This window comes from Clytia hemisphaerica, unplaced genomic scaffold (assembly GCF_902728285.1).
Source record: "Clytia hemisphaerica strain Z4C2 unplaced genomic scaffold, Clytia hemisphaerica genome assembly, whole genome shotgun sequence".
Classification (NCBI taxonomy): Eukaryota; Metazoa; Cnidaria; class Hydrozoa; order Leptothecata; family Clytiidae; genus Clytia; species Clytia hemisphaerica.
The window spans coordinates 523,311-542,239 of record NW_027103551.1 but is presented as its reverse complement, the minus strand read 5'-3'; the positions used below and the strand labels follow the sequence as shown (position 1 = coordinate 542,239).

The 18,929-nt window shown below is 36.8% G+C and overlaps 1 protein-coding gene across 3 annotated transcripts; it reads right to left on the bottom strand.

Annotated features, from left to right (window-relative positions):
- Positions 1 to 9,929: 9,929 nt before the first annotated feature.
- On the bottom strand, positions 9,930 to 17,809 carry LOC136800185 (uncharacterized). 3 transcript variants are annotated; one of them, XM_067056804.1, is made up of 5 exons: positions 12,762 to 17,809; positions 12,310 to 12,377; positions 11,435 to 11,536; positions 11,227 to 11,274; positions 9,930 to 10,088 (listed from the first exon to the last, which is right to left on the bottom strand). In XM_067056804.1, the coding sequence occupies exons 2-5, from the start codon at positions 12,347 to 12,349 to the stop codon at positions 9,937 to 9,939; spliced, it is 342 nt and encodes a 113-aa protein (XP_066912905.1). In that variant the 5' UTR covers positions 12,350 to 12,377; positions 12,762 to 17,809; the 3' UTR covers positions 9,930 to 9,936. The 3 variants fall into 3 exon arrangements, with proteins under 3 accessions (XP_066912905.1, XP_066912907.1, XP_066912904.1); XM_067056806.1 differs by having other exon boundaries at positions 17,613 to 17,809; XM_067056803.1 differs by having other exon boundaries at positions 12,310 to 17,808.
- Between the last annotated feature and the right edge of the window lie 1,120 nt (positions 17,810 to 18,929).

The following is an 18,929-nucleotide window of genomic DNA, read 5'->3' as shown; positions in this document are numbered from 1 at the left end:
TTAAACAAACAAATGAAATTTTTAATTGATTTTAAGTTTTATATATTTTTTTTGTAGGAACACTTTCTGTATTCAAGTGTTCACATGACACACGCCAGAAAAAATGATTAGCTCTCGTTCTCGCGAGAGAGGGCGAATGAAAATGAGGCGGCAATCTTGCACTGAGGGAGCTACTTAAGTTTCCGCCCTATTTTGCGCCCACAATAGAATGGTCAAAACACGGAGGTATTCCAAATGATAAACTATGTTGTTCTGTAAGCTGTGTTTATTTTCTGAGAGATACAAGTAGTATACAAAATATTATTACCTCAAATTTAAAATACCTTAAGGGAAGAAATTTTTGCGTGAATTTAATTTCGCGTTTGGTCAAATTATTTTTTTCGCGGGAATTTAATTTCGCAGTTCATCAATTTTCGAAAAATTCGCGGGAATTTAATTCCGCGGTTGCAGGATATTTTTGACCAAAAACGTTATTAAATAAGCAAAAAACCTGGTTTAAGGCTTGAAATAGTACGAATTCGGGGGAATGCGTGAAATAAATTAAATTTCGCGGGAATTTAATTTCGCGAATTGACGATTTTGTAAAATTTCATGGGAACTTAATTTCGCGGTTTTAGGCAAAATCCGCGAAAACCGCGAAATTTTGTTCCCGCGAAAATTTCTTCCCTTAAGGTATATGGTTTGATAAAATGATAGCAGTTCTGTTTATTCCTCAAACCCCTGGGAAAAGTTTTTTTGCTGACTTAGCATAACCCGATTGGTTAATTTCGGAACAGGCTTCAAGAAAGTCATAATGGCAGATAATTTTAAAAGTTTCTGAGGAATGTGTGTAATTTATCAATGTTGATGGCTTGTTGATTCTTTAAAGAAAAAAGATAACAGGTATAGCTTTTTCAAAACCTGGAATATCGAGGTTCCAGCTACACTGTCAGTGGAGGCTAACATGCATAGCCCTCAAATGACTGACCAATCAAAGCAGCAAAATTTCAAAACAAATGAGCTACGCAGCTCCGGTTGCAGCTCTAGTCTACTCTACCATTTTTGTTTTGATTTAACTTTGTATTTTAAGGACCAGCCAGGTCATTTATTTTAGGGCTATGCATGTTAGCTTCCACTTATGCAAGTTACCCGCCTTCACAGTACTTGACAAAACAACAAATTTTGCAATGCAATTCACAACAATTACAGAAAATGATCTCAGAACAATTAATCACTGCCGTAAATCCCTTCTCTTTTCAAACAATGCATGTATCATGGAAATAAAACAAATCTCACGTTTAACTTTCTATTTTTTACTCCTGGAAAAGACGCTGTGAGCAGAACGGAAAGCCCAGAAGTGGGTGAACGATAAGAGAAACCAGTGTATAAGTTTTGGCGTTTGTTATTTGGCTAACCACTCCTATACAAATAATTTTGGGGATAAAATATTTCCCATATTTGACAATAATTATAGTGTATAAGATGGCCGCCTGCAACCATGTCCGCAAGCCTTGAAGGGAGGGAGGGAGGGAGGGAAAAATTTTCTCTGTCTTCACTGTAAGATGAGCTTCGTTGCGAAAGAAGGATCGTGCTCTAAGTCATAGCTCTAAACCACCTCTCGATTCTACCGAACGGGGCAAATGCGATGGGCGCGTACTACGGGCGGACGGCCTGCTGAAGCCACTCTAGCTAGATGTGTTGAAGGGCGTGCCGTCGTAACAAAATAAAAGTTAAACTAAAACTTAACCTCTTAAATTACCAATTGCATGGTTTCTGCCCCCCCCCCCCCCTTAAAATAAGGGGGGAGCAAAAAAATTGCCTTTTAAAAAAGGGGGGATTTTTGTCATTTTTTTTAAATAAGGGGGGATTCTTTATCAAGGGCTGCAAGAATCTATCAAAACAAGAAAAAAGGGGGGACTAAAATATAGCTTTGGTTTTATTGATAATCATTTTCTTTGTCTAATAATATCTTCTTTCCCGTTTTCGTGCTCACAATCTCATGCCTACTATTTTGCAGACCATGCTATATTGAAAGTTATGTGTATTAGAACAACCTTTAAAAAAAAAAAACAAGCGACATGCTGAATGGACCTACCTGACGATGAAAGCTAGATAATAAGGCAATAGGGAGAGAAGATATAGCGTTTTGCGAAAATGCATAACACATTAGATTTTATCATTGATTGTTGATGGGGGAAGAGGGAAGGGGAGTAGGGAAAATAGAAATAGAAAGTTCCGGTTCATCTTTCATCAGTGCTCAAAATTTCATAAAAAAACATTAAGTACAGCTCGAGAAATTCAAGAAATACTGTCTTTCCGGCGAAAATAGGTTGTTCCGGCGATTTTTGAATAGTTCCGGCTTCAAAAATCAATTTTTTTGAAAATTGAAACATACTTGATAGTGGGCATTGCTATTAATAATGTTTTTGAATGAAAAAACAACCAATTATAAGAAAAAAATCCAATGAAAGTCCAGAAAAACAGCGATTTCCGGCATTTTCGGCCGGAAAAAATGTTTTTCGAAGATCGGGCTCCGTCACATTTTAGGCATTGCCATTTTGCATCATTGTGCAAAAAATCAGAAAAAAGTAATGAGTTAACATTGAGAAAAGCTATATTTTCTTATTTGGTTAAAGGGAATTTCCCCAAAATACGAAAATCCGTTTTTTAAGGCGAATAAGAATTTTCCGGGAAAAATCATTTCAGCCATTCTTTAGAGAATCTTGCCCTCCATCTTTGTACAAAAAATCAGAAAAAAGTACTGACAGGATTTTGCACAAAGTCCAAAAAACCCTATTTTTAAGTAATTTTGGCCCAAATTTGCCCAAATAAATTTTTTCTCAAAAATCGGGCTCCGTCACATTTTGGGCATTGCCATTTTGCATCATTGTGCCAAAAATCAAAAAAAACTAATGAGCCAATCCTGAGAAAAGCTGGTAACAGACGGACGAACGGACGAACGGACGAACGAACGAACGAACGGACATCGGTTAATTTATATAGGACCTCTACCCCACCGGGGTAGGTCCAAAAATCAAACGAGTGTGATTAATTACGTGCGTCCTGTGCCCTTGTGCCCTCGTGCGTCCCGTGCCCTCGTGCTTTTGTGCCCTCGTGGGTCCTGAAAAAAAATTACGTGGGTCCAAAAAAAATACGTGGGTCCCGAAAAAATTTGAAGGCACGTGGTCTAAGCGTGATTTAAAATTAAAAAATTGCTGATCTGGAAGTTGATTTTCCATGTCCATGTATGGTTAAGCTCAGCATAAAATAAAGTCCCGAACGAAGTAAAAGTTCTGAAAGTTGATAGAAAGCCTGGGGTCTAATACTTGTCGATCGACGGAAGTGTGCCTCTAACTAAAGCTCGAAAATTGGACCCTGCTTGGGACTCATCTTTTCGAAAAAAGTGACCCAGGCTGGGACTTAAAGAGGGATATTGTTCTCCTTAAAGCAATACTTCGAAACAACCAAAACTAAATAAAGATCTTTTCTAATTGGATGAAAAAAGAGAAAAATGTGAGACGCGTGCTATTTACTTTTCATTAGCTGGCTTTCTTTTTTATTATAAGTGATGGATATAGTGTTAATTATAAGAACTTTCTGAAATAGGCAGGGATTTTTTAATATTTTAATTGAAGTTTGGCATTAGAAATCCTCTCACATCTCAAGCATCACACTGAAATACAACTTGAAATTTTTCACAATTAGACACTCTGATAGTGCCATGTTTCCCTAGTATAAAGATTTTTAATATCGATGTCAATTATTTTTGGAAATTTGTATTAAAAAATGGCGTTTTCATTTTGGCGAGATCGTATCACAGATCTGTAAAGCCCGAAGGGCTAGATAAGCGACTTTTATCGAAAAGTGAAGCCTAGGTTTGGAAGGATTTCCTACCAAAGTCACGTGACTATAAAAATATGCAATTTCACCGGTTTGAGAGATGTGAAATAACGTTTGCCGCCTACTTTTTTTTATCTCGCGCTCCAAAAACAATTAAAATGCTAGATCCTATCCGCGGGCACGAAATTTAAAAAGTCAATTTTTTGCTTCACTTTCTTTTGCTGGAAAAAGCTTAAAGTTGCATATCTAGTTATCCCAACAAATTCTCCAAAGAAGATTCCACACAATTACAAGGACACACATGACTACTGAACCATGAGATCATTTTTTGGACCTACAAAATCATTTTCCGGACCCACAAAATCATCTTCAGGACCCACGTAATTTTTTTTCAGGACCCACGTAAATTTTTTCAGGACCCACGTAATTTTTTTCAGGATCCACGTAATTTTTTTCAGGACCCACGTAATTTTTTTCAGGACCCACGTAATTTTTTTCAGGACCCACCTATTTTTTTTCAGGACCCACGAACTACCCACGAGGGCACGAGGGCACGTGACACACGAGGCACGAAGGCACAACCCACGTGGGCACGAGGGCACGAGGGCACGAGACGCACGTAATTAATCACACTCAAATCAAACCATAAAAACTATTATTTTCCCCAATTAGATAACGTTTTAGGGTGTTTGAGGGTGTAAAAAGTCTCTCATCTCTCTTCTCTCTCTTCTCTCTCTTCTGATGAGTCAAAAAGGATCTGATCCATTCAAGGAGATTACCGTTTAGGCCATTTTTCTGAAGCTTGTGTAACAAAATGGTTATGGTCTACTCTATCAAAAGCTTTACTGAAGTCTAAACAGATAACGCAGTGCCGTAGGAAGCATTTTCATATTGGGGGGCTGAAGTTTAGTAACATCGCGAGGGCCAACCATGGTTTGGGCCGAGGGGGGAAATTTTGAAAATTTGAGCTCTGGATTGCTTAAAAATACACTCAAAACATGCACATAACGACAATTATGACAAATATTAAAAAAGAAAAACTTTGCATTTTGCCAAGTAACCATTATTGAAAAAAATTACTGGGGGGGGGGCATAGCCCCCCTTGCCCCCCCAGAAGAGAGTTTCAGTAAACTCAACTTTGTCCTCAGAAACAGATGTTATTTCAGGTGTGCGGCAAGGATCTGTGTGCTGGGACCGCTACCGTGAGATTGGGTAACTTGCATCAGTGGAGGCTAACATGCATAGCCCTCAAATGAAAGACCTGGCTGGTCATTAAATCACAAAATTAAACCAAAACAAAAATGGTAGAGTAGAGCTGCGAGCGGAGCTGCGTAGTTGTATTTTAATGATCAGCCAGGTCTTTCATTTGAGGGCTATGCATGTTAGCCTCCACTGATGCAAGTTACCCAATCTCACGGTATTGTTCCTGACCTTTTTTCTTGATTGCTCTGGATGGCGGCCATCAAAAAAAATTTAACACCTGTTGCGACGCAAACAGAGCACTTTTTCAAAGTTTTTCGATGGCTGCCTTAGAGCAGTTGATGCAGTTGACGGTAATAAAACATGGGAATACTGTCATGTGATCTTTTATACAGAAATTTCTAAACATATCCATTCAACTGAAATTGAAGCATATTTTCTCTGTGAGAAGTATCCAGACCACCAGAGCGGAGGAAAAAGTGTATTTGGCCAAAACGATAAAACATTTTGCAAAAATTTGTCTATGGTTATAAAATTTACTTAAAGTAGTTAAAAAAGACTTACTGATTAATGCTTGTCTATGTTACACAATTCAAGCTACCTATAAGAACCACATAACAGCTTTAAATACAAATAGCAGAAGCAGCCGCCGGCGGAATTTTTCGATATATCTGTTCTTTTTTTCCAGGAGAGAAAATTTAACAAATAAATCTAGGAACCTTGTCCTTTCGGAACACCTGCTTAGAATCCAGGAGTCGGCTACAAAATATCTGTTCTCAAAATCCAGGATCATGTTCCAGAAAAACCAGCTCAAATTTTCCAGCACCCCCTTGGTCGAAAATCCAGGAGCAAGTAATCAAATAACACATCAAATTTTCCAGGAGCCTCAAAATACCGATTTTGTAAAGAATTGCCTGAAAAAATTCGCCAAATTAGATAATTTTTGTCATTCACCAATTTGATTTACCTTCGGTAAAGTCTTTATTTTTTCTAAATGTGCTATGTTTTACCCTTTTTTCAGCTAAAATATTAAACAAAGTCATTCGCCCAAATTAATTCTCGCCAAATTTAGAAATATTCTTGAATCGCCAAAATAAATTCCGCTAAAATTTCTTTTCTCAAGGTAATACAGATTCAAGACTCGCGAATCTATCAAATCATGGACATATCAAATTGAAGGTTCCTGTCCTAGGCTAATTACTTTTTGCTGTATTCGGATTAAATTACGCGAGCCAAAAAGTCGTGAAAGCTTTTGGTTTTAATTTCGCGAGTCAAGATTTTAGCGAATAAGCCTGAAACTTAAAATGGCCATTTTTTGTCACGTACGGACACTTTCATGGATTTTCTGCCGAATATTATCCAAATTTAGCGGAAGTGCGAAAAAAAGGTTAACTTAAACAGTTTTTTTAAGTACGAAGAGCACTCGAAATACCGTAGAAAATATTCTTCAAATACCGTCACCGACAATATTTAGGTTTTATTTTAGGCCTATTTCGCATTATAATTCCTTTGAGAGTCCCTAGAAACCAGAATGCATTGCATTTATCTAAATCCGATATCGTCTATTGTTGATGAAATAAGGAGCAAGGAATACCTAGACGATGTTATCGTCCGTTACAGTGATAGTAGAGGCGGGAAAAAATGGCGGTATGGCGTTATGGCGGTATACGGAAAAAAATCGGCGGGAGAGTTTCGAAGAAACGGACGATAACTCTTTGGCATAAAAAAGATTTTGCGGTTTTGCTTGGACTAACCAGTGAGACTGGTTAGTCGATCCGTGGTGAAAACCGCCTAAGTTTAAAGGCCGAGCTTGGTTCAAACGATCAAAAACACGCTGGTCACTGGGAAGAGACACAATGACAAGATGGATCTATGGTTTTTCTGTGAAAATCCAGCTCATTATGGATTTTTTCTTCTTGGTTCATTTGTTTTATTGAGACTACAAGATAACTTAGTTTTAGGGAGTACTTATTCCTCAAGTATGCTTCTGTAGAAGCTGTTTTAAAATGATTTTTCAACAAGTCTACATACAGCAAAAAGACACAGAGAAACTAAGTAGGTAAGTCAGTTTGTATATTTCTTATGAATCCTATGAATCACAGGCAGTGTTTCATTAGATATGTGAATACCCTCATATCTCCACTCTTAAAAGGTTATTTTCATCTTGTGTTAGCAGTTCTTTGACAACTTTGAAAAATGTCAAACAAAGTACTTATTGTCAATTGTGGACTTTAAAAGACTGCTTTTAACATACTTCTTGTTCGAAAACTTTCACATTTTCTCATTTTGATTTGAATTGTCGAGAAGTTCAGTTACCTAGTCGTACCTGTAAAAATTATCAGATTATTATTCTGAATTTTCTAGGTAAGAATCAGAAATTCAGTGCAAATTGGATGCATGATGGGAAAATATGGCAGTAATTTGCAGAGAGCACAATACAGAAATGAAATATTTGGCACAGCATCCTGGTTTATTATTGAGATTAAGACTTGCAATATTTCACAACGTCCTGGTATAATTTGAGATTATAAATTGCAATATTTCACTTCACGTCCTGGTTTAATTTGGGATTATAACTTGGAATATTTCACTTGACGTTCTGGTACAATTTGAGATTATGACTTGCAATATTTCACTTCACGTCCTGGTTTAATTTGGGATTATAACTTGGAATATTTCACTTCACGTCCTGGTTTAATTTGGGATTATAACTTGGAATATTTCAATTGACGTCCTGGTACAATTTGAGATTATTTCTTGGAATATTTCACTTCACGTCACGGTTTAATTTGGGATTATAACTTGGAATATTTCACTTGACGTCCTGGTACAATTTGAGATTATGACTTGGAATATTTCACCAACGTTTATTTCACTTGACGTCCTGATATAATTTGAGATTATGACTTGGAATATTTCACCAACGTTTATTTCACTTGACGTCCTGATATAATTTGAAATTATGACTTGGAAAAATTTACATCAGCCTTCTGGAATTAGTCGAGACTGTAATACACGTTGTTTTTTTTTTATAAGGAACCTTAACTTTGCTCTGACCCTGGAGCTCCTAATTTTTACAGAGAATTTCAGTCTCAAAGTTCCTTATCGAGTTCCTTACTACATAGGAAATTTTGAACTTTTTGCCCCTTGAAAGATCAAAATTTGGTCAAATTGGTCCCAATAAGGTACATTATTTTCAAATCCACTTATTCTCAGGCTGAGCAGTTCCTTAACAATTCCTTATTTTTTGAACCATTTTCAGCCTCGAGTTCCTTATAAACGTGTTCCTTATAAAATAAAAAACGTGTACAGTATTGTCGGAAGACAGTTTAGAATCATTTGTTTATCATGATTGAATTACCTATTTATCAGTTTTTGTAAATAAGAAATTTAATGTCATTTAAATCTGCCTCAAGGTTTATTACTAATTGGTACTTTTCCATTTTAAGCTAATTTCTGGGGATTTCTTAACTTTTCTCCTATTCCATCCTCATTTTTAACGTCTCTTTTTGGGTAGAAAGAAATTCAAGCTCAAATCAAAGCAAGATCAACATACTGCAAAGCTTTGCAAGCTGGAGCTTTTTTACTTTTTCCCTGCAAATTTATCATAAGATTTTTCATCCACTACTGTAAATTTTTTTATCAAACAAAACAGAAAAGTCACAAATTCGAAATTGCAAGTATTTATAAAACTGTCAATGATTTGTATACATATCCTTTGTCTTTGGGCAAATGGTGGTGGGGAGAATATACTATAGCTTTTTATTTACATGGACTTTAATATATAAAAGGGGTAAATATAAGGATATAATCCTCAGGCAAAAAAAACAACATACAAACAAACTTACATGATTTGATGTTTTTTAAGAAATTTATAAGGTGAAAGTTTAGATAGATATCCTTGTTGCAAAGAAATTACAAACTTATTTAAAAAATTACTGTTTATAAAAATTGTTTTCTAAGAAAAGAAAGTGTAGTTCCAAGAAAATATAAAGGGAATAAAAGGAAGAGGGTCTCCAAAGAGAACTATAATATTTCTTGGAATCCCTCTTTTTTTATCTCAGTTTCTCTCCCGCCTCTTTTTTTTTGTTTTGATTTTTTCGAATACCGAGCACAGTTGGCCTCGCATACGGAAACTCGAATTCGTGCGATTTGGGCTGTTTTTGTATTTTGTACCAAAATCGTATAGTCTAAGACTGGCAACTCTACCGAATGTTAACTCTTTTCGGCAAAAAAAACCCGTTTGCGAATTTTCTTCGGCTTTGGGCTTTTTTCTTAGATAGTGATTCGTCTTAGACTATAACATAGTCTAGGAATACCCTGCTGAAAATTTCATTTTTCAACTGTTATTATTATCTCATTTTATCAGAAGAACGTTCTAATTTCGATGTGCAATTAACATAGAGGAGGTGAAGTTTAGTGACTGAGGAGGGGCAACAATGGTTTGTGCCAACGGGAGCATGGTACTCTTAGGTTCCAAATAAACGGCCCCCCCCCCCGCTTGTTAATTTTTCGAAAATTTTCCAACCCCCCCGAACCTTATTAGGACCCCCCCCCCGTTTATTAATCTCTGAGAATATTTTCAGCTGTCAAAGTGAATGCCCCTTATTTTGCTCTAAATAGCCTGATTATAGCCTATTTTTACCTTATTTTTGGGTTTCAAAAGTACAATTTCCAACCCCCCCCCGCAATTAGGTCCCCCCCGTTTATTGAAATCTAGAAAATTTTCCAACCCCCCCGTTTATTTGGAACCTAAGAGTAGAGAGATTTGACTGAACATTCAAAATTGGATAAAAACAGAGAACTGCCTTCTCAAAGGCACAACACCTAAAAACTTCAAAGAAACCGAATACTTTTTTGAGAAGACCCCACTCACAGGGGTGGAGGGAATAAAGACAGAAAAGTACACATTGAGTTTTATTTCTTTTTTCTTTTTCTTGAATTATTATTTGGGCGAGGTCGGGGTTTGGACAAACCAAGCCCACGAACCCAGCAACCCAACGACTGGTCCGAGTTGTCATTGGTCTCATGCTCCCTAACCTCATATAGGAATTCGCGATAAGTACGTTCTGTAATAAAAAAAAGAGTATGATTAATCTAAGTTTAGATCTCCAAAACCAGACATGTTCATATTTAGACCAATTCATTTTAGCACACATTCATGCTATGTTAATACAAGTTATAAACCGTTTAGTGCAGGGGCTTATGTATCAAAAAAGCTTCTCGTGTGCACAGGTTTGTTACAAGCAAACTAACTTTTGATCTGATGCACTGACCCCTCAAGGATTAAGAAAATCTTGGGCTACAAAATTCTAACACCCCTGTTGCCATGGGAAATGACGTCATTGGTTACCTTAGCAACAAAAAATAAAAGTCGTCAAATTCAAAAAATATTTTGTTCCATTCGAAAGAACATGAAAAACTGGTAAAGAAAAAGGTCACAACCTAAATGCATATACATTTTTTTTTATAAGCATAGCGCTTAAAAGCATATGAAAGCTCAGATTTGCAGAATTCCTAAGCATAACATGAGCATATTTGTCAGCCTAAAATATTTTTCAAGTGGTCATTTCTGTTTAAAAAAGGTTTGATAGAGGTAAAAAAGTAAAAAATAAGTCATTCCACGGCTAGCTACATTCCACTGCTCCCAAAATCTGAACAAATTTCTACAAAATTTCATCAAAAACTTGGCTCGGGGGTGAATAATAAGCATGATTCTTAAGCATATAATAAGCATAAACTATGCCTGGATACTTTGAGAACTTAAGCATACACGAGCCTGACCAAGGGGCATACACTTGCTTATAAAAAAAAAACATGTATCTCGAGATGTTAAGAAAATAAGACAAAATGACGTCATAAATAATGACGTCATCGAAATATGAAAAAGGGTCCAAATTCAATTTTTTTGGCTCATTCGAGAGAAAACCTTCCAGGGAACAAAAATTATTACTACGAAAAAGCTTGAAAATCATTTGAAGAAGCCAAAATTGATATTTTTGACTTTTGCCTGTGAAAGGTTGGAGCTTAGGGGCACGCCCAGCCAGCAGATAACAGGCAAAAATTAAAAATATCAATATCAATTTTTGCTAATAGCCTCTTTTAAAATGATTTTGGAATGGTCCCTTAGCTTACGTAATTTTGAAAAACGAAATGTCCTGGAACTTCCCTATTTTCCTGTCATATTGGAGTATAAGTTTCACTTACCGATGCATTGCTCCACGGAATGGGTCCTTGTTTTCTTTGCTTTCAACTCTGAAAAATAAAAACAAATTAAATTATCCTTTCTGTAGAGATGCAAATGTTTCAAATAATATTGCAAAAAGATTTGCAGAAGAAATTGTAAAATTTAGTTGATTGCAAATCTTGCAAAAATCTTCTTTTGACTTGCACAGCCGTAAATAAAAATACTCACCGGCTAATTGAGCCTTTAGGCTTGAAATCTCTGCTTCCTGAGCCTCGATCGTCTCTTGGTCGGTGAGTTCGGCAGACATTTTTAATTTATTAGGAGATAAATCTAGACGAGAAAGATAACAATTTCAACATTGAGTGGTTTACAACAAACTTTCCCTTGATCTATCCGCCAAATATATTAACATGATTGCAATTCTCACGAAAGTTAATTCGGCGAAAAATTCTGAAAAGCTGATTCGCGAAAGTTCCTTCCCCTATAGCAATTGGATATATAAATAAACTACAGTTGACGCTCTCTAAAACTGTAAAGTGAACAGCAGGAAAGGGGAGGCCCGGAGAACCTGAGTTACAAAAACCCAAGTTACGACGAATGTGAGGTCACAAGTCTCAAATCATGACGCCATTCGTCGTAACTCGGGTTTTTGTAACTCGTGTTTTCCGGGTCTCAGGAAAAGGAATTGACAACTGTAATATCTCATTCGCTACAACAATAAAGCTCTCCAATAGACTACAATAGACTTTATAAAACATTCTTCTCTCCAATCTTCTGTGACATCTGATCTTTCTACCTGGAAAATCAGATTAAATAGTAAAACCAATATCAAATACATTAAACTTAACTTTCAATCTTTCTTACTGTATCCTTACTGGTAATGAAAACTATGTGATACGCTAAGAGTAATGAAGGTTTGACAAGATTCCAGCCATTTTCATTTGGATAATAACTTTTTACGAGCTTTACTTGTGCGCGTTCTGTTTCATGACCTTTACAACGTATCTGATAAAAATCGTCAACGATTATTCCAAATGAAAATGGACGGACTTTAAGACAAAACAGGAAGAATTCAATCAAAAAAATTACAAACCATCCCTTACATTGAAATAGGTTATGTGAAGTCTTGAATTTTCGATCCATTTGAGGTTACTTGAAGGGTAACAACAACCTGAAATAAAAAAAAAACCAAGAAGGAAAAAGGCACACAGAACCCAACAGCGTTACACTTGAGGCTGCGAAAGTGCTGGAAACATAGAACAGACCCCCTGCTTAAAATTTTCTTCCATTTGCTGCTCTGGTTGTACCTTAAGTGGATTAATTTGCGTGAAGATTAGAGTTTTCCTCAAAATTCGCGAAATATAATCCTCGCGAAAAACTAATCATAGCTTTTGTCGAAACCCTTAGGAAAGAAAATAAAAGAAATTAGTTCAAAAAGGGGCCGATTCGCGAAATGTTATCCTCGCGTAAATATTTTCTGTGCTCGTGAAAATAGGTCCTTATTTTTGAAAGAAATTGGCTCGCGAAAATCAATACAAAATTGGTGAAAACTTACATTCAATTTTCTCCATATCCGAGCCTGGAATATGCTTAGTGTTATGCTTATAAAAGCATAAAAAGAGTCTGGTCCACCCAACCACCCTTTCACATTGTGTTAAATTTCAAATGTATAGCAAGAACATGTGAAAAATCAAGGCGTAAAAGTAGTTTATATTTAAAAAAAAATTTTCCGAAAAAAGCAAACGATCGATTGACGAATTACACGTTACAAAAAATTTATTTATTTAAGATCAAACATAAAGTCTCCTTTTTGTGTGATTTTGGAGCACATTCAGAAAGCTTAAAGATTAGACAATTAATAGTAAGTAGCGTTTATTACGTTTCGAAATATTTAACACAATGTGACAACCAGACTGACGCCAATCCCAAAAGTGCACGAGCGACAAGCTCAAAATGCATCATAAAATCATGCAATGCACGAGCGACAAGCTCAAAGTGCATATATAAATCATGCAATACACGAGCGACAAGCTCAAAGTGCATATATAAATCATGCAATGCACGAGCGACAAGCTCAAAATGCATATCTAAATCATGCAATGCACGAGCGACAAGCTCAAAATGCATATATAAATCATGCAATGCACGAGCGACAAGCTCAAAATGCATATATAAGTCATGCAATGCACGAGCGACAAGCTCAAAGTGCATATATAAATCATGCAGTGCACGAGCGACAAGCTCAAGCGTACGAGCATCAAGCTCAAGTACACGAGCGACAACCTCAAGTGCAGGTATCAAGTTATGTTAAATTACGTTAAGCCGTTGCTGTGGAACCAAATACTGAGTAAAGTTTTGTCTTATAAGGATGTTAAAAGCGAGATTTGTATTGCACTGTTAAGGTAACGGGGTTCTCGTATTATCTGTAAAGTATTAACTTGATTGGGTTTGGACCAGGCATTACCTATTAAATGACAATCTTAAAGGCCTTAATAGAAAATTGGAATGAATAAATCAAGTTTAAACATGTCGCATAATGCTACCACGGAACCAATTGTATTCAACTCTGTGTGAAGTAGTATGGGATCTAAAATTATGAAGTAGTTCAGACCAGTGCGATTTGTGTTGGTTCTATTTTAGATGGGCGATCACATAGAACTTTTATCACACAGAGTTGAGTACAAAAGGCACATGGCCGCATAATGCTACCACGGAACCAATTGTATTCAACTCTGTGTGAAGTAGTATGGGATCTAAAATTATGAAGTAGTTCAGACCAGTGCAATCTGCCTTGGTTCTATTTTAGATGGGCGATCACATAGAACTTTTACCAAACAGAGTTGAGTACAAAAGGCACATGGCCGCATAATGCTACCACGGAACCAATTGTATTCAACTCTGTGTGAAGTAGTATGGGATCTAAAATTATGAAGTAGTTCAGACCAGTGCAATCTGCCTTGGTTCTATTTTAGATTGGCGATCACATAGAACTTTTACCAAACAGAGTTGAGTACAAAAGGCACATGGCCGCATAATGCTACCACGGAACCAATTGTATTCAACTCTGTGTGAAGTAGTATGGGATCTAAAATTATGAAGTAGTTCAGACCAGTGCGATTTGTGTTGGTTCTATTTTAGATTGGCGATCACATAGAACTTTTATCACACAGAGTTGAGTACAAAAGGCACATGGCCGCATAATGCTACCACGGAACCAATTGTATTCAACTCTGTGTGAAGTAGTATGGGATCTAAAATTATGAAGTAGTTCAGACCAGTGCAATCTGCCTTGGTTCTATTTTAGATGGGCGATCACATAGAACTTTTACCAAACAGAGTTGAGTACAAAAGGCACATGGCCGCATAATGCTACCACGGAACCAATTGTATTCAACTCTGTGTGAAGTAGTATGGGATCTAAAATTATGAAGTAGTTCAGACCAGTGCGATTTGTGTTGGTTCTATTTTAGATTGGCGATCACATAGAACTTTTATCACACAGAGTTGAGTACAAAAGGCACATGGCCGCATAATGCTACCACGGAACCAATTGTATTCAACTCTGTGTGAAGTAGTATGGGATCTAAAATTATGAAGTAGTTCAGACCAGTGCAATCTGCCTTGGTTCTATTTTAGATGGGCGATCACATAGAACTTTTACCAAACAGAGTTGAGTACAAAAGGCACATGGCCGCATAATGCTACCACGGAACCAATTGTATTCAACTCTGTGTGAAGTAGTATGGGATCTAAAATTATGAAGTAGTTCAGACCAGTGCGATTTGTGTTGGTTCTATTTTAGATTGGCGATCACATAGAACTTTTATCACACAGAGTTGAGTACAAAAGGCACATGGCCGCATAATGCTACCACGGAACCAATTGTATTCAACTCTGTGTGAAGTAGTATGGGATCTAAAATTATGAAGTAGTTCAGACCAGTGCAATCTGCCTTGGTTCTATTTTAGATGGGCGATCACATAGAACTTTTACCAAACAGAGTTGAGTACAAAAGGCACATGGCCGCATAATGCTACCACGGAACCAATTGTATTCAACTCTGTGTGAAGTAGTATGGGATCTAAAATTATGAAGTAGTTCAGACCAGTGCGATTTGTGTTGGTTCTATTTTAGATTGGCGATCACATAGAACTTTTATCACACATAGTTGAGTACAAAAGGCACATGGCCGCATAATGCTACCACGGAACCAATTGTATTCAACTCTGTGTGAAGTAGTATGGGATCTAAAATTATGAAGTAGTTCAGACCAGTGCAATCTGCCTTGGTTCTATTTTAGATGGGCGATCACATAGAACTTTTACCAAACAGAGTTGAGTACAAAAGGCACATGGCCGCATAATGCTACCACGGAACCAATTGTATTCAACTCTGTGTGAAGTAGTATGGGATCTAAAATTATGAAGTAGTTCAGACCAGTGCGATTTGTGTTGGTTCTATTTTAGATGGGCGATCACATAGAACTCTTATCACACAGAGTTGAGTACAAAAGGCACATGGCCGCATAATGCTACCACGGAACCAATTGTATTCAATTCTGTGTGAAGTAGTATGGGATCTAAAATTATGAAGTAGTTCAGACCGGTGCAATTTGAGTATTTTGTAATTCCTTTAATACTGGCTTACTATTGTTTTGACTGAAAGCTATATTCTGAATGCTCACAACAAAATAAAGAGTATATTAACCCTCCCAACTTGATGACAATATGAACTTGCTCAATGCTGTAAAAGAAAAGTTAATTTCTAACTAATAGTAGTTAGTTGATTGTGATTGAAACACATTGATTGATTTGATTGATCATTCAAGCAAACTATCAATGATGGAGTCAGAAGCTTTTGTCCTTTGATTTTCATCACACACTTCTTGACCATTTTGGAAGTTTTGTCTTCAAAAAAATCAAAATATTTCTCAAAAAAGTAAAAAAAAAATTTCAAATCAAAAAAATTAATATTTGAAAAAAGTCAAAATATTACAACAAACAATCGTGAGATTGGGTAAAATCAACAGTTACCACACTTAGAAATTCAGGAAAAGTTTGATTTGTATAGTTCACAAATGGTATTCGGCTTTAAAAATCTGGGATGTGTCCGTAAATATTTTTCTTCCTCAGAAGATCACACATAAATCAGGGGTCAAACTTAACTGAAAAAGTTGAAAATTAAATAGTCAATCAATAAAATCATTCAAATTTGAAGGCAATTGAATCAAGGCGTTGTCGACAAATGACTTTCCTTTTTTAAAACGGCCTTAGGCTGTTAGGGTTCAGACCCCTCCCCCCCTTGTCTTAGCAGCCAAAAAAATTCTTCAAAAGTAAAAAACTTTCACTGGTCCATGGCCGCCATGTTCTTGCAATTCGTAATCCTCAAAGTTCTTCTTTTCCCACGGAATAGACATGTGGTTTTGAGTCGTGACCTTTCAATTTTGAAACTCCAAGCCCCGCTGCAAGTCAGGGTGGGATGGGTGGAGCAAGGAGTCAACTGAGTCGGAGGAAAAAATTGATGTCTTTAGTCATGTGATTAGTCATTTTTCTCGTTGAAGCATTAATTGGTGATCGGGAATAAGGTGAATGTCGTGTGGTTTCTTTGGTCTTAGCCTTTCTTCACATGTTTCTACTTTTTGGACTGATGAAATTTGTAAGTGAGACTTTCCCTTTTTTTTAAACTTTTTTAACGGGATTGCAGTGACCCCCCTCCCACCCCTTACGGCCAAAAACCATTAAAAAGAAAGGAAAACCGTTTGTCGACAGCCCCCACCACCACCACAAAAATGGACAAATCGAAAAACAAGACTTAAAACAAATGCCAGGGAAAAAATCAAAGTTACAGTCTCAAGACAAGCAGTCAAGATTGTCAAGAACCCAGATAAAGTCCCATTCCTAATCAGCTGAACCAATATTTATAAACTAATCATTATTTTACACCTTACCAATAATGCTTTCTATAGCCAAACATCTTCATCTTATGTTTTAACTTTCTGAACTTTGGTAGCCTTCAAACCTATAATTTATATCTTTGAGGAGAGATTGACGAGTAGGCTAAGGCATTAGTGTCAAATCCAGGAGGGAGGGATCCAAGTTTCGAACCACTTCTCCACTTCTCCTCGTCTCTTCCCCTCATCCCCCATGGTCCATGTTCCGCTAAGGTTTGTTCATTAGATAGTCAAGTTGTCAGGCTGTGGACACCATTAAAAAAATTGAAAGTCTGTCTTAAAGTCTTAGATTACTGGGCTATCCACGTAGAATATCGACTCTATATGTTTCCTGCCTTTTCAAGACTTTTTAGCAAAGGCTAGTCATCAGAGTCATAACCTTAATACTTTTATTTTACTCCCATATCCTAGAAACAGCACGAAAGGGAAGGATCAAGTTGTAAGAAAAGATAGTACCTGATAATCTGATGTTCAATCCTTTGAAACTTTCCACATGAGCTTGTTCATTTTTAATTAATTTTTAAAACAAGAAAAAAATCCACAAAGTCTTTCAGCAGCTCTTCTCTCTTCACGTGGACTTGAAAAGAAGGAAAGTTACGGCACCCGTAGAGTTTATGATGTAAAAAGGATTACGTAATGGCGAAAAATGGCGGATTATTGCTTGAAACTTTTTGTTGGCGCGCAGCCGAAAAAACCAGTCGGGTTCAACTGCCCCGTATGTTTCGAGGGTGAAAATTAATTATACTTATACCAAGGAAAGGACCATTATATAGCTATATAATGGTCCTTGCTTATACCCGACAAATTGAGAAATTTTCTCAATGTTGTTGAATGTTGTTGAAGTTTTCTGAAGTTTTTCCAGATAATTTTTTCCAGGAGACCTAAATTTTTTTTTTCCAGGAGACTCAATTTTTTTTTCTTTCTAGGAGACGCACAATTTTTTTTCCAGCCAGAGTATCTTAAGAACAGCTATTTTTTTCCAGGAGCAACCAATTTTTATTAAGAACAGCTATTTTTTTCCAGGAGCAACAAATTTTTATCAGAACAGATATATATTTTCCAGGAATCCAATTTTTTTTTCGGAACAGCTGCTTTAATCCAGGAGTACCCTTGCATAGAACAGACGGGTTTTTCCAGGAGAAACCGGCCTTTGGAACAGCTATTTTGTATTTCCTAGCCGGTGGCTGCTCTTGAAATAGTTTCAAGAAAACAATTCAAAACCGACCATGCGCGCCATTTTCCATTTTCCACGAGCTTCCTTTCAGCAGGACAGTCTAGATTTATTATTGGAGGCTAAATCTAAACAACGAGGGCGTCCGCCCATTAAGAAAGTTGGTCCGCCCTTTATTCTGAATTACCCTGCTATATACTCTCAGGTAGACGATGTTATCGTCCGTTACAGTGATAGTAAAGGCGGGAAAAATGGCGGTATGGCGTTATGGCGATATACGGAAAAAAATCGGCGGGAGAGTTTCGAAGAAACGGACGATAACTCTTTGGCATAAAAAGACTAGCAACTCTACCGACTGTAAACTCTTTTCGGCAAAAAAAACCCGTTTGCGAATTTTCTTCGGCCTTGGGCTTTTTTCTTAGATAGTGATTCGTCTTAGACTATATCATAGTCTACTCTCGGGTTACCTAATAGCCGTTCCCCCCGCTAATTAATTTTTCGAAAATTTTCCACCCAGCACATTCTTATACCAACCCCCACTTATTAATTTTTGGGAAAATGTTTTTGAAAGTTCCCTTTTTTTGTCTTAATTCTGCTGTATT